The sequence below is a fragment of the Lissotriton helveticus genome, chromosome 3_1, assembly GCF_964261635.1.
Source record: "Lissotriton helveticus chromosome 3_1, aLisHel1.1, whole genome shotgun sequence".
In the NCBI taxonomy this organism is placed as follows: Eukaryota; Metazoa; Chordata; class Amphibia; order Caudata; family Salamandridae; genus Lissotriton; species Lissotriton helveticus.
This window is the reverse complement of record NC_136061.1, coordinates 541,788,092-541,804,129: the sequence shown is the minus strand read 5'-3', so window position 1 is coordinate 541,804,129 and position 16,038 is coordinate 541,788,092. Positions and strand designations below refer to the sequence as shown.

The window sequence follows — 16,038 nt, the reverse complement described above, 5'->3', positions numbered from 1 at the left end:
CACAGTGAGAGGAAAGGACTCCGGGGCTGCTCCTGGTGTATCAGCCACCCCAGTAACCATCCCGCTCGATCTGAAGTGGTGCAAGTGTGGGCCGAGAGTGCAGTGTATTTAAGGCATCGCAGGCACTACAGCAGTGAAGCGTGTCCAGAACGAGCCATAGGCAGACGCCGAGCCCGTTCCGGTGTGTCAATGATTATGTCTCGAGCATCATGAGCGAGTCTTCAATGCGGGTGATACTGCCCTCCAGCTGTTTGCGGATATTCCATGTGATTCCCAAATTTGCCTCCTTATGGTCAATTTGAAGGCATCCCACTCAATCAACCTATCCCTGAACACCGGATATTCCAACGCTACTGGCTGCAGATGCCATGTGGGCGTGACCGGTACATCTGGCTCCCTGAGAGGCACATAAACTGAGGTTTTTGGTCAGAGTGTGTGCGACCAAGATATTCTATCGATTGGACCATGGGGAGAAGGCTGTTCATCCCCACTATTCGGTCCATTCGGACTTGTAGGTCATGCAGCGGGGAGTAGAATGAGTAGACGCGTGTTTCGGGAATGAGGACACGCCATATGTCGACTAAGTCCCAATGTCGTAGCCAGTTCAGCACTTGCGCTTTTGCAGTGGTTGCTGTACGGGAACGTGGAGGAAATGAGCGGTTGAGTGTTGTGTGTAAGACAGAATTATAGTCACCTCCCAGTAGCCGCAGGATGTTACACCATCCAGCCAGAGTATTAGATAGTCTGTGGAGATGTAGTCGCGGGTCTGTGTTGGGATCGTAGATTACCCCTAGCAGTATCTGGCCACCATTAAGATGACCCTGAATCAAGACATATTGTACCTCCATGTTTATAACTAGTTTGTCTGTCACCTAGAGGGGTACCTGATCTAACCCATATCATAAAAACCGTGTGCATATTAAGAATAAGTTGTGGCTAACACCCATCCCCTCCAGCGGCGTCTAAGCCAATTAGCTTCAGTTAGCGTGAGATGCATCTTTTGCAACAAAGCTATATGGGTGTTTCTGCGCTTCAGGTAAGAATACACTGCAGAGCGGTGAGGGCATATGCATGCCCCTCACATTATTATTTAAATTTATTTATTATTATTTAAAACATTTATATAGCGCGGCTGTCACCTTGCAGGTATCCTGGCGCTGGAGAAAACTCCTTAAGTGAGGAGACTGAGAGCGAGTAGCAAGTGATTAGGATTTAGGGAAAAGCCAGGTTTTGATATGTTTTCGGAAGGGAAGGAGTTGCGATATTTGGCGGATGTCAAGGGGCAGACTGTTCCACAGTTTTGCAGCTGCGACTCTGAAGGATCTACCCCCAGTCCTGACCTTGTTGAATCTAGGTACTGTGACAAGGCAGGCTGAGGCAGAGCGGAGAGTTCTGGTGGGGGTGTACCAGGAAAACATGGCTTGCAAAGGTCTGGGACCGACTCCGTGCAAAGCCTTAAAAACAAGGCAAAGGGCTTTGAAGGCCACTCGCTGCTTTAAAGGGAGCCAGTGCAGCTCGGCTAAAGCCGCTGTGGCAGAGGACCTCCTGGTCCAGCCAAGAGCTAGCTTGGCGGCGGCCGACTGAACTCTTTTGAGTCGATCCAGCAGCACAACTGGAGACTCAAGTAACAGTGCGTTACAGTAGTCAAGGCGACTAAGAATAGTGCACCTGACTATTAACGCTCGAGCTTGTGCGGGGAGGAGTGGCATGATCTTGCGCAAAGAGCGCAGTAGGGCTGAGCATTGCATGTAGTGATGTTAATGTTCATCATGACTGATACATGACAGTGTCTCACATGCGCGAGTGCCCTGTGAACAGGGGCTGCCCTCCGTGGGCACTGGCGGAGGCCAGTGGGTGTGGACCGGGGCAAGGCACTATGGGACGAACAATAAAACCTTGCAAAAGAAAAATAGAGCACAAACATATAAAACGTTTCTCGAGCAGGTGCAAAATGGGTATCCGGCCAAAGATCCTATGGCAACCCGCCAGCTTCGCAAGTTGGATTAAGGGAGCAGTGGGTGGCAAGGGTCAGCTGTGTGGGGCCCCATCTGTGTGGCATATATATATGTTCTCAACCACAGACTTACAATTGCTGAGCTAGGAGATCTCAAATTAATAATGAGGTTTGCCTACATTACAGCTCAGCACCAGTCCGAGCAGTTTATACTGCATTATAGGTCAGTACACAGGATCGAGGCAGGTAGTGCTGCCACCATCACACTGCCAGGTCGCTCCCCTGGTGATGGTTCTATTTTCTGTCTGCTGTTTGCAGGGTAACTTCTGGCGATGACATGTACTTTCATTTTCTGAACCGGTGATCTAATTCAAGGTACTTGCACTTTGTCGTCGGCTCCAATCGTTTCCAATTTGTCATTTTGCTGCTCGTCCTGACATCGCCACCTAGGGCTTTCACCAAGGTGGTGGTTGTGGCACACCTCAGACGGTCGTGGATCCCAGTTTTCTCCTACCAGGATGACTGGCTGAGCAAAGCACAATCTCTAAAGGACGTGATGTGCCATCTGAAGTTGACAACAGCTCTGCTATTTGACCAGGGTTTTTTAGATCAGCAAGTCTAATTCTCACCTTCAGCCCTACCAACACTTTTTGTTTATAGGAGCATTTCTGGACACTATCCTTTTCCATGCCTTTCCCCTTTGAGGAGGGTCCAAGACATCAAGGCGATGGTTCCATCCTAGCAGAAGGCGCACGTATTCTCCTGGTCACGCACATGCGTTGGCACATGAGGACTTTGCGGTGGTGCCTCTTCAAGCATTGGTTCCAGCATGGAGGAGACCTGTGTGACACCACAGTTATCTCCCTGTTACCTGCGGTAGATCTGGTGTGGTGGGGGATTCAGCAGAAACATTTCTGAAGGATATTCTTCTACCCCTCAACCACTTCAGCCATGGCCACAGTAGTGAATTATGCCTTCACTCTAGGGTTAGGAGTCCAAAATGGTGTATCTGGCAATTAGGGCTGTCTGGTCTCCAGAAGAGCACATGCTTCGTATCACCCTGCTAGAGATGCTGGCAATTCAGCTGGCTCTGAACGCCTTCTCCTTCTTTCGCAGTGAGTCTGTCCAGATCTTGAAGGACTTAACGACCACCATGTGGTATTTAAACCACCAATGGAGAGTAGGGTGTCAACTCCTTTGCCAGGAAGCATTAAGACTCTGGTCTTGGGCACACCATCAAGGGTTCTGGTTGACAGCTAGTCACCTGGAGGGGGTATCTGAATGTCGTAAATAACAACCTGAGCTGGCTTTATCTTGCCTGTCACGAGTGGTGTCTTCATCCAAAAGTAGTCCTGGATATCTCCACCCTGCTGGCCACACCTCAGGTGGATTTGATTGCCGCCTCAGAAAAGGCCCACTGTTAGCAGATCTTCACCCTCCAGTGTCCATTGAGGGGAGCCTTAGGACCAGTGGTCGAAGTGGGAAAAAAAAAGTAGGGGAACTGTGGGTGGAGAATCAGGGGGCGGGAATAACCGAAGATTGAATCAGTGGGCGGAGTCAGGGGTGTGGCTAGAAATAGCAAAACGTACACATTTTTAGTACGTTTAGCATTTCACTGACCAGTTACAGCTTATAACGTTATTTAATTAAAACAATGGATACACATGTTTATTTGAAGTTTAATTCAGGAAAAAGCAAACACTCATAAGGAATACAAGTTTATGCAAAGCGTGTGAAATATAAGCCGGAACAACATGTTACCTTAATGTTTTTACTCTCATTGTTCAGAAATCCATGATTATTTTTTCGTCTCAAACATTGAGGTCATGAATACAGGGCTCCTCCTGTACACAGTCACTTCTCCTGTGCCGTCACTTCTCCTGTCCCGTCACTTCTCCTGTCCCGTCACTTCTCCTGTCCCATCACTTCTCCTGTCCCATCACTTCTCCTGTCCCATCACTTCTCCTGTCCCATCACTTTCCTGTCCCGTCACTTCTCCTGTCCCGTCACTTCTCCTGTCCCGTCACTTCTCCTGTCCGTCACTTTTCCTGCCCCGTTCACTGCTCCTGCCCCGTTCACTGCTCCTGCCCCATTCACTGCTCCTGCTCGGTTACCACTCCTGCTCAAGCCTATCTATCATTGCTCCTGCCCCATTACTTCTAATGCTTCGTCACTTCTCCTGCCCGTCACCTCTCCTGCCCCATCACCTCTCCTGCCCCATCACCTCTCCTGCCCCATCACCTCTCCTGCCCAGTCACCTCTCCTTTCCTGTTGCCTCTCCTGCCCCGTCACTGCTCCTAGCCCATCACTTTTCCTGCCTCGTCACATTTTCTACCCCCTCACTTTTCCTGCCCTGTCACCGCCCGTTCACTGCTCCTGTCCGGTCAGCACTCCTGCCTGATCACTGCTCCAGCCCCATCACTTCTCCTATCCCATCACTTCTCCTGCCCCGTCACTGCTCTTATCTGTTCACTGCACCTATCTGTTCACTGCTACTGCTGGTTACCGCTCCTGCCCATGCCTAATAACCGTTCCTGCCCCTTCACTTCTCCTGCCCCGTCACTTCTCCTGCCTGTCACTTCTCCTGCCCTGTTACTTCTCCTGCCTGTTACTTCTCCTGCCCGGTCACCTCTCCTGCCCTAGTACCTCTCCTTTCCTGTTGCCTCTTCTGTCTGGTCACTGCTCCTGCCCAGTTCACTCCATGTACAACATTGACAAATTACACAAGGTGTCAAGTTCCCCACAGTGCTCTGGGGAAAGCCCTCTGTAATCACCAACTCCGATCTCACTGGCACTTGATATGCTAAAGGCAGTGGTTCCCAAACTTTTTTGACCTACGGCTCCCTTGACCTATTGGCCATTGGCCATGGCTCCCCATTATTTTACTTTTTTTGTGGGCTAAGGGATGTCAGCCCAGATTTGGGGCTATTTCCATTTTTCACCTTGAAAATAATTTGGATGAAGCAGATGAAGATATTATAATCATAGATGTAACACATTAAAAATATGACAGCTGTTTAATGAAACACTTGAATTTACTAAGTAAGCCAGAAACAATAATCTGAGGTCTGCATATGGAATTTTTTTAACTATCTTTTGTTTTAAAAAATTGCCTCTAGAGGAGATCATTCCAGGGAGCCAAGTGGAACAGGTGATGGATGGGGGACGACTTAAAGATTTCTCATTTACACCTTTAGCAAGATTGCTTTAATGTGCCAATGCATGCCAGCAGCAGTAGAGTGAATGTAGAGTAGTATAGTTAGCAAATTATTTGTCATCCAGTTCAATGTAAGCACTCGAGTGAACATGAACAAATCTACCCAAAAAGCCAATGGACGAACACTCCACTGGGCAGAGCCAAGACACAACATGACACCTTTGTGCAATGCCTCAAGGGCACTAAAGATCCCAAAATAGCATTATGTTAGTAATGATGAAATGTTATGTTGTAAGAAAAAGATCACACTCCATAATTTGGACACAGGTCACTAGTCATCTAAATCAGTCAGATGTGGTTCAGTACTCGGTGGTCTGTGTGAAGTGCACAAAAGCAAAAGTGACAAAACTTGGCACTCTCAGAAGAGAGGGTAAGAGACTGAGCAAAAAAGCATTTGCCTCTCAAAAATCTATTTACTTTACGGGATGTTTAATTCCATTGGCTCCGAACAAAGCAATTTTTAAAAGCTAAAAAAACCACAGCAAAGTTCACATAGTGCCAAGAAGTAACTCAGTTCTGTGAGACTGCTGTACAGACTGCCCACTCAGAGTTACTAGCATCCACCTCAAGAGCTGTAGCTTTAGGCTCGCTGGCCCAATGCTGTTAAATTTCACACCAGCTGAAATTCGTTTTGGCAAACAGCCTTCTGTCCAGTCCACTACACAGCTCCAGACCCTGCTGTTCATATACAATCCCTGGGACAATTATGAGCTTAACAGGGAAGTGTCTGTTCTTTTGTGCTGTTTATAATACCCAAATCCCCCTCAACATGCACATCTACCAAATTAAACATTGATACCATCTCTGGTGGTATGTGCATAACACCCCAAATTAGTAATACATGCTGAATGTTTGCTGGAATCTCCCATCCACCCCCATCCCAGCCTTCCAAACGCCCCCCTTTGCCCACGAGGCCTGCATGCAACATTTAGTAGCTGGATTGGCTCCTGTAAGACAAAGCCCTCTGCTGACTTCAGACAGAAACACCTTTACTCAGCCATCAACAAAAATCAGGAATTTTAGTGCAGCTGGAGTTAAAATGACTAACAAACAGCATCAGTAATCTATGCGTGTGAGTGATGCAACCTACTTTCTATTGGTGTCTATTCAAGGCAATTTGTTTCATATTGCGTGGTAAAAAACATAACGTATATTTTGCAGTGAAATACTCCTTACGAATGTGCTGCAGCTTCTGCTTCAGAGTTCAAACAGCCTTTCACACTGATGCATTCGTTGGCATCAGCACGCCCGGGCTTAAGTGAACTTAAATTTGAGCTAAAAGTTTACTCGAGACTTTGACTTAGAGGAAGTACATGATTAATAATTACAGCATCTGTTCATGGCGCCCCTGTTTAGTTTTAAAGGCGGACCAGGGTGCCGCGCGGCGCACAGAATGGGAACCCCTGTTTAACACAAAGGGCAGGCCATTGTCATTCGAAAGGGGATAATTGGCCTCAATCGGAATGACAATGGGCCTGCCCTTGGTCCGTGTGAGCTCAGGGAGGGGCTGCTGCAGCCTCTGTAGTTCAACAGAGAAGTGCGAGCAGCCCCTGGAATCGGGAAAATGTTTTTTTTATCGTTTTAAGTAGGACTATTCTTGCCGTCCCGGGATGCTTTGTGGAAAGTAAGAAGTAGGGGAACGGACTGAAATAATTTGTAGAAGATTGGGCACGCCGTGCCCTTCCATTCCCGCCCACTTCTACCACTGCTTAGGACATGCACTTCAGTTGAGGTGCAGCGTTCTGCTTCACTACGCATTTCTCCTCATACCCATGTTTTTTCGAGTTCCAAGGAAGACTCACCAAGACTGGGCCCAAGTCATTGTCGTAGCGCCAGTTTGGTGGAGAAGAGGGTGGTACGCAGTCCTGCACCTTTCACTATGTTCCCCACTTTCATTGCCCCTCAGGGTGGATCTCCTTTCCCCATATTTTAATTGAGACTCCATCTACCTGCTGATTCAATCCCGCCTGCCTCCCCATTGATAGATGGTTACTTAGGGAAAATTAATAAGGTCTTAGTAAGTGGTTGCTCTGCGCTGTATCTAATTGATGTTGCTCGCCCGGTCAACATTAAAAAAAAAACGGATGGAAACTGACATTTATACGCTTGGGTGAGGGCTATATGGACTCTTTGATATTGGCGTACATCAGTTTAGTGCTAATGCGGACTTAATTCCCCCACCATCTTCGAGAGCTTTGACGTTTCTAGATCCAGTGTCAAGCTGGAGATTATTCAACAGGTGAAGAAACTGCAGTTAGATAGATTATCCACCGGAAAGATCATTTCTGAAGGTAAGTCGCTTTTTATTCTACTGGGTTGACCCTAGATTTGAGTTATTAGGCTAAAATTCTAGTATGTTCCAAGTAATCGGCAAGAAAATAACAATATATAAGCATCAGGAAAACGACACCCGGGACAATCCACTGCTGTTGGTTTAAGACATGTCTCCCATCTGTAGAAGACTACAGTAAACAAATTAATATTGTCCACTTGTGTTGTAGCTTATGTTTAGAGACAGAGACCAATAAGATTTGTTTTAGAATTGATTCCTCAAATGTTCTTAAAGCGGATCAACAAGTCATTTAGGTAGGTTCTCCATATATTTAATCAGATCATCAAAATGTCTGATGGAACTGAGCAAACAAGAGTAGACTTTGAAGGATTACAGAGCAGATAATCAGTTAAGATTTCATAAATCCCTTAATCTTTGTTTCCATGAGCAAGGTGGTCTAGTATGAAAACCTGGTTAAACGTCCATGAATTTCTCACTGGTATTCCCCAGTCATTTCTGGTTCTATTGCATTGACTATCCAGTAAAAGTGTCAAACAGCATTTCAACCCACAGAGTGCTAATGATCAAGGTGAGATTGAACCTTTGTGTGGGCAATCCAAAGCCTCAGGGACCAAGCGCATGCTATAAGGGAGTTTCCAGCCAGAAGCCTGCTATGGTTGTGGCTTAATGCAGACTCAACCTGCTTGTCTTGATTCGAACGGTCTTCAGGCTCAAGACAGAGAGTCAATCAATCAATCAGGGGGTTTATAAAACGCGCTTCTCATCCATGAGGGTCTCAAGGCACAGGGGCAGCGGCTCCGGATCAGTCGAAAAGCCAGGTCTTGGGTCCTTCCTGAAAGTGTGCAGGGTTGGGGAGCATCAGATGTTCACAGGGAGCTCGTTCCAGGTTTTGGCTGCGATGTAGGAGAAAGCTCTCCCGCTTGTTCAGTTTCTGCGGATGCGGGGACCTCTGCCTGGGCAAGTTCGGCAGAGCAGAGGTTACTCTTGGGTACGTGGAAAGATAATCTATTGTTTAGGTATTTGGGTCTGATATTATTGAGGGATTTGTAGGCGTGGGTGAGGAGTTTGAAGGTGATCCTCTTCTCGACAGTGAGCCAGTGGAGACCTCTTAGGTGTTGGGTCATGTGCTCGCGGCACTGTGTCCCGAGGACGAGTCTGGCTGCGGCGTTCTGGATGGTTTGGAGTTTGTGTAGAAGAGTTTTGATGATTTTGGCGCAGAGGGCGTTGCCGTAGTCAAGTCTTCTGGTTCTGAGTGCGTGGATGTCAATCCTTCTGCAGTTGTGGGGGATCCATTTGAAGGTCTCACGGAGGATGCGAAGGCAGTTGAAACTAGTGGAGGCAACGGCGTTGATCTGGCGGTTCATGGAGAGGGAGAAGTCAAGAATGATGCCGAGGTTCCGAGCGTGGTCTGTGGGGTTGGTGGGCTCCTGAGGGCGGAGGGCCACCAGGTGTTGTCCCAGGCGGAGGTGCAGGGTCCGTGGATGAGGACTTGGTTTTCTCTGAGTTTAGCTTCAGGCAGGCTGCCACGTTCTCCATTCCTTCCTGGAAGCATAGTCTGTTGTCTTCGGCATTCTTCGTGAGCGAGAGGATGAGCTGGGTGTCATTGGCATAGGATACGATGCTGAGCCCATGCTGTCTGACAATGGCGTCGAAGGGGGCCATGTCGATGTTGCGTGGGGCTGAGTGATGATCCCTGGGGTGCTCAGCAGTTGATTTCCGTGGGTTTGTAGAGGAAGGAAGGGAGTCGGATCCTCTGGGTTCTGCCGGAGAGGAAGGATTGGATCCAGTCTAGGGCTGCTCCTTGTATTCCCGCGCCGTGAAGCCTGGCTGTGAGCGTGCGATGTTAGATGGTGTTGAAAGCTGCGGAGAGGTCTAGAAAATTGAGGGCCATGGTGTGTCCCTGATCCAGTAGCATGCGGATGTCGACGGTGGCAGTGAGGATGGCGGTCTCGGTGCTATGGTTGCCGCGGAATACAGGATGGAGTAGTCTTCAATGAAGGCGGTCTACTGGGCATTTACGAGTCTCTCTCTAGAGAGAGAGAGATATAGAGATAGATGGGCCGGTAGTTTTTCAGGTCCGTTGGGTCGGCCGTTGGTTTTTTGAGGAGAGGTTTTACCTCCACCCGTTTCCAGTCTTCTGGGCCGAAGCCTGATCTGAGGGAGGCGTTGATGGTGCATCCTAGTTCGGGTGCGATGACGGCGGTGGCCCTGTGGAACACGTGCAGTGGGCAGGGGTCCGTTGAGTCTCCTGAGTAGGTTTTCTTCATAGTCGCAGTGATGAGTTTGACGGTGGCGGGATTCCAGGACGTGATGGTAGGCTTATCGGCGGCAGTGGGTAGGGGGTGCTGTTCGTCGTTGGTTCGCTTAAGTTGTCATAAAGGGCCTTAATCTTCAGATGGAAGTAGGAGCTGAGCTTGTTGCAGAGTTCCTGGGAAGGTGTGACGTCCGTGACTTCGCAGGTGGGTTTTGCAAACTGCTTTATGACGTTGAACAGTTCCTTGGCGTTGGTCACGTTGGTCTGGACTTTGTCCGTTTGGTGTCTCTTATGCGCTGGTGGTATTCTTTCAGGGCACTCTTGTGGTTGTTCCATGCTTCTGTGGTTTTCAGGTTTGACCAGGTTTTCTCTAGGAGTCTGCAGGAGCGTCTGGCTTCTTGAAGTTCTGTGGTGAACCAAGCGGCTTTTAGAGGGCGTTGTTTGGTGGGGCGGAGGGGTGCAAGCTTGTCGGCGCAGCAGGAGACCCAGCGGTGAAATTCCCTGGTTGGTGTCGCTCGTGGCGATGGGGGTGTTTTGACGGATGGTTGTGTTGAGATGCCCCTCTGTGACCTTTCTCCAGTTCCGTCGTGGCGGGCGCAGGGCGGGTTTGGGTGCAGTGGTGGTGTTGAAGGTGAAGTGGATGCAGTGATGGTCAGTCCAGAGGGGCATGGTGGTGTGGCTGAAGTGGATGTTTGTTCCTCCCGCGAAGATAGCGTCGAAGGTGTGAGCAATTTGTAAGTGGGCGTGTTGACAAGCTGCTTCAGTCCTTGTTTGTCGAGGAGAGAGGTGGAGTCGGGGTCGTTGCCGTTGTTGAGGTGGAAGTTCAGGTCCCCGAGTAGAAAGTAGATCATGGAGGTGATGGCATGGGGTGCGGCGAGCTCGGTTCTGGTGGTTGCATGGTGAGTGCGAGGTCCTGGCGGTCTGTAGATGAGGGTGCTGCGTAGCGTGATCCTGGGGCTTGTCTGGAAGTGGAGGTGTTCTGTGTTGGATTGGGGGTTACTGGTACTGTATGTGGAGAGACGGAGGGGGGTCTTGTGTGCAATGGCGAGTCCTCCTCCTGGTCGGTGCTGACGGTCCTTTCTCTAGATCTTGTAACCGTTGGGGATGGCAGTGTATTAGGAGTATGATGTTCATAATCTCAGGTTTATTTGGATGTGCTTAAGACTGCTTTCTATGAACCCAGCCTTTTCTTCCATCCTTACTAGGCTTCTTAGGCAGGTACTCCATTTGGTCTCGGGATGTTCATAGCCCACATCACTCAGGTTTCACAGGACAGTTCTACCACCAGGCAATCTTTTTCAAGCATGCAAGCTCTTTTCAGCTCCTCGTCACTCATGCTACTCCTTGCGCGTTCCTTGGACAGGCAGGTTCTTTCGAGGAGACTGGTCCAAGTGGGACTGTGTACCTAGCAGCAAACTGGAGACAAGGAACATTTTGGAAGACAATCTAGGAAATACTCCTTGTTAGGCTCCCATTTGGTTCTCCCATTCTAGTGACTCAAACTTGGGTTTGTTTGTGATGGTGAACGTTATACAAGTTCATAAATGGTTGTGGTCACTGTACAATAAGTCCCTATTAAATTTACCTACTCCCTCCCTATTTTAACATCAGTAAGATGTGTCATGCTCTAGGAAGATGCTTCTGTGGCACAACATATTTCTTGGATCCAGCAAAAATGGTTCCAGGTTGTTTATCTGAAGCTACCCGGAACAGAGGCTGTGTGGCAGTTATGCACACATCAAACAACATGCGCAAAAATAAAGCACAAAACACAATTTCATAGTGAGGTGAGCCCTGTCCAGGCCTAGTGCACTTATGCTGTGTGAGCACAGTACACCACTCAGTGCACTAACAGGGATCATCTCATTGAGATGAGTGATCTGTTATTTGTGGCTCTCCTAGACTGTATATGTACTGCTTATTGCATTGGAAAATGTAGCCAATGTCCGTACACCGCTGCACAGCCAGAGCTGTCACTGTTATTCACATTGTTCTGTACTTGAAAAGGCAGTTATGTCTCCTACAACCCTTTCAGAGTGTGCAGCTGGCCTCTGCCATCCCTTGGAAAGGCCATCGTTTCTTGTGGTGTTGCTATTGCTGCTTCCTATCAGGGCTATGCATGTTACATGATGGGTGTCAATATTTTTCTACTAATGTTGTTTGATGGGCATTACTTGCTGTTGTAGCTAACGGGACCAAACGAGTGCTGCTTTGTGGTGGTCGTTTTTAATTATCTACAATGTCTATAGCGAGCACACCTTATAAAATTCTAAGCTGGTGTCAGTGTATGTGTGGTGTGCATTATCCATAAGTCACGCTGTTTGGCTTTGTCAGCGTTTGATATTAATCACTGTGGTTAGTTTTGCTTTGCGTTGTGTTACCACGTCTAACGTTTTCTGTATGTTTCGTTGCAGTGCTTAATTGAATGTGTGATAGTTATTACTTCAAAAAGAGAATAATTCGGTTACTTACTGGTCAACATATGGAAATAATTTCACGTGTTTCAGTGTCCAACTGTCCATTGAGAACTGCAGATCTTGAAGCGAGAATGAATGAAACATCTCGTGTTTAAGTGCAGGCATTAGCGTTTTATAGCAGTGAATGTACCTTGTTTTATATCTTGCATATCTGACAATAATTACGTTTTTTTTCTTTTCACAGTAAACTGTTGAAGATGGCCGCACGGCTTCCGCTCCCTTTGACAATTCTGATAGTGGCCTTTGGACCAATGCATTTATACCGAGTGTCTTACTTTGTTACAGTGTCGCTCCTTGTCCATGCACTGTGTTGTTTCGTATAGTTCTTTTGCACTTCAGATATGTTTTTATAAGTGGTGCTGCTTTAGCCCTCTCCTGACAATCAGACCAGCATTTGATGTGCATTATTACAGCTGCTACAAGTATCTGAGATGTGTCAGTGGTAGTCACATGTGGACGAATAGTGGCAGATTCAAATACAGGAAGATGCCATGGAGTTTGTTCAATATTTGGATACCTGAAAACATAGCTAATTGTTTTTATGATTTTTTTTCAGGTCGAGCTATATATGGTAAAGCTAGGAATTTGGCATACAATTTGCGGTGGTGGGATGGTTTCTTTTCACTTTTAGTGTTTCCTGTTTCTTACAACGTTCACATTAAAATACGTTTAGTTTTACACTGGACCGCTATTTCCACCACAATTTCCGAATTGACCACCGTTGGTAATGAATTCATGTGACATCAGATTACCACTTGTAATGGAACTGAAGTATTGTCAAATGCTGGAATTGATACCGCTGCTCAGTGAAACGACAACGTAATCCAATGGCATTGTTTATTTTTTATAAAAAGTATCACTTCCTCAGAGTCTATTTTTTAAGGTGCAAAAAAAGAAGTGACAACGGTTAACATTAAACCATAGGGTCATTTCATATGTCAATTTCCAATGGGCATGCTTTGATTGTATTCTGGACATTACGCGTTAGTCATTCTTCCTTCAAGCATAACTTAGTAATTGAGGCGTGTGAGCGATGGGAGGTGCAGGCTCTCTCCTTCCGTATCACCAGCATCATTCTATACTGTCACCTCCTTCTGGTGCCTCCTTCGCCTTTATGGAGCCATAACTGATCTCCACTTCAACAATGCCTGCTACCAGTATCCACGTGTATTAACCAACTGTGATTACCACTGTACTGTGGTTGGTGGTGAGACGGGTGGTGAGACGGATAACGGATTGGATGGTAATGGAGACAGTTGGTAAGTAAGCAAAGCTATACCTCAGTGGACCACTTTCTAGTCCCACTCCTTTCTGATTGAGACCACATCCAAGCCGTTGGTACTCGACAGGTTACACATACTTCTAATAATAATCGAAGGTGAAAAATCACATCAAACGTATTTAGTGGTCCTCCCCACCAGTTTAATCCTTTTGTACCAAATATGATATATTGGCACTGGTATCTAGTTCTTAATCATCCCCATCTGAAGTCTGTACTTTATCATGGGGTCTGAACTGCCAAAGAAACAGTACATGAAGACGGTCATAGTGGAGACTCCTCTGCTTCCTCTGAGGACCTGGATATACCACGTCTACCATCCCTGAATCAAGGTACAGGCTTACTACCAAGTGAAGTATGAGCCACAGCAATTAACATGTTCACCAATTAACTGAATGAAGAAAGTAAAAAAGTCAAACTCTACCTAACAGTCCACAAGGGTGGCAGTGGATGAGACCGCCCCATCTTTGCGGATGTTGTCAAATAGATGCCTATTTCACAAAGGACACCCAAGAGCACAGCAGTGCTTGTTCCTCGGAGCTTGGATTTGGAAAGAAAGTCTGAAGGGAAATATACCAGTAGATATTTTTGGTTCAAGGCACTTTTGGAATAAAGAAAGATTAAAGTTTAAGCACTAACCTGTGGTTGACACCATGCCAATGGGGGAGCCATACCTGAGGATCCCTATTTCGCTCAGCCACTTGGCTGATATATCTACCAAAAAAAAACTTTAGTGGCAAACACGTAGTTGCCAAACCCTCCAATGACTCAAAGCGAGGACACTGCAATAGCACATTGCAGGAATTTTCAGATTATCAACAGACTGAATTTGCTAATGCCCAGACCTTAACAAGTCAGGTCGCACACGGCTTACTCCCTGTTAATCACGCACCAGTTGCCGCAATCCTTGAATTGTGGCCCATTGTTCACTTAAGGTAGACCTGGTCAAACCTTTTTCAGTACTCCAGCCACAGAGGTAGCATCCAGAATGAGGTAAAAGGATTGAAAACAACGTTACTGGCGTTACAGCAGCACAGTGCATGTCCGTCTGGGTGCCGACACACATTCATTAGTAAGAATGGGACTTGTAAAAGGCCCCAGGAGATGATGTCCTATTAAGACATCGGCACACCTAAAAGAACAAAGCTCTTTATAGGCCAAAACACAGTGAATTTTGGTTATGATGTTTGTGGCTTCCCAACTATGATTAATGGCAAAATAGTATGTTTACTTTGGGCCGTACAATCAAACCGTGCTACATGTGTATCTACTGAACTTGTGTATCCAATCCATTTGATCAGTTTATCTTTTAATAAACATTTCTTGAGTACATGTTTGTTTATGTTGCATTTGTTGGTGTCCGTTATTGAAAAAACATGAAGAAAACTTTGGCCCTCATTACGAGTTATGTTTTTTTACCCGCAATTGTAACTAAGATAATCATGGAAATTAACATTTTTGTCAAGGTCCAGAATTATCAGGTTCGTAAACTTTGGACCAGATAATTCTGTGCCCGAAGACACCAGTCTGGGAGAATTGCTGTAGTATAGATGCTTATAGCAGCAAAACTGCCGGCCCCCTCCCACCCTCTAGAGCAGTCTGGTGGGAAGCAAGCAAAGATCGCCTCTGATAGGCGCAAGAGTGCCTTGAACCACTGCGCCAGCTAACCCCTTTCTACTTCCCACCACCACCAGTCCCGCATATGCTTGCTCAGAGCAGGCCAAAAATCTATGTCGTTTTTTCACTGGAATGGTAAAAAACATCACGTTAAAACACCCCAAAAATCTGGGTGCAAGCACTTGTTCCTCGTGTCTGGGGAAGACATGCATAATGGCCAAAGCAACCTGCTTGTATATTTAATTCCGTCACTCCAGTGTCTCTGCTGTGAAGTCCAGCCAATTTTTAATAAGAGCCTTTGTGTTGTCTGTCAAAATCTACATTTTAGAAACTCAATTATCAGATCATTTTTTCAATCCTGAAACGCATGAAGCATACATTTAATGTTAAATTACAGTACACTGGAAAGTTGAGTTGGTCATTGTTCTTGCCAATTAAGTTGTTCACTTTGGAGCAGATAATTATTGAAACATTATTTTTCAGCATAAACTGGAAGAGACTGTAGTTATAGATTCCTTACCTTTAGAATCACCCCCAGGCGTCAGACTGGATCCAGAGAATTTTTTCATAGCAGTACCCCTGTGCGACGGTAGGTGGCGTTGGTCGACTCCCCGTCTAGCGTCGTGGTTGCCGGGATGATGTTGCAGTGTCTACTTAGAAGTCGTGCCCCGACTACCGGGCCATGAGTCCGAAGTCTTTGCGGGAGCGGTCCTGAAAGCTCTTTGAAACCCGGCAGTCCGCTCCACGTTGTTCTAGATCCCGGTCAATAGGAAGGTCTTCGCACCGGTGGCGGAGCCACCTCCTCTCGTCCTCAAAGTCTTCACACTCCTCCAGTAAGAAGCCTTCTCCCTGTCTGTCGGCTGACGTGACGCAGGACCCAGAGCAGCGTCACTCTCCTGCTCTATCTTCAGAGCCTGCTCCTGGGATAGCTCCGCGCTGCCTTCCCT

At 47.0% G+C, this 16,038-nt stretch overlaps 1 protein-coding gene across 1 annotated transcript in view; it reads left to right on the top strand.

The window, feature by feature from the left end:
• Positions 1–14,804, top strand: part of PGAP1 (post-GPI attachment to proteins inositol deacylase 1) — an 896,430-nt gene extending 881,626 nt beyond the window's left edge. The window contains exon 27 of the mRNA XM_078680427.1: positions 12,380–14,804. Within this exon, the coding sequence (XP_078536553.1) occupies positions 12,380–12,518 (139 nt within the window). The 3' untranslated portion in view covers positions 12,519–14,804. The remainder of the gene's footprint in view (positions 1–12,379) is intronic.
• The last annotated feature ends 1,234 nt before the right edge of the window (positions 14,805–16,038 follow it).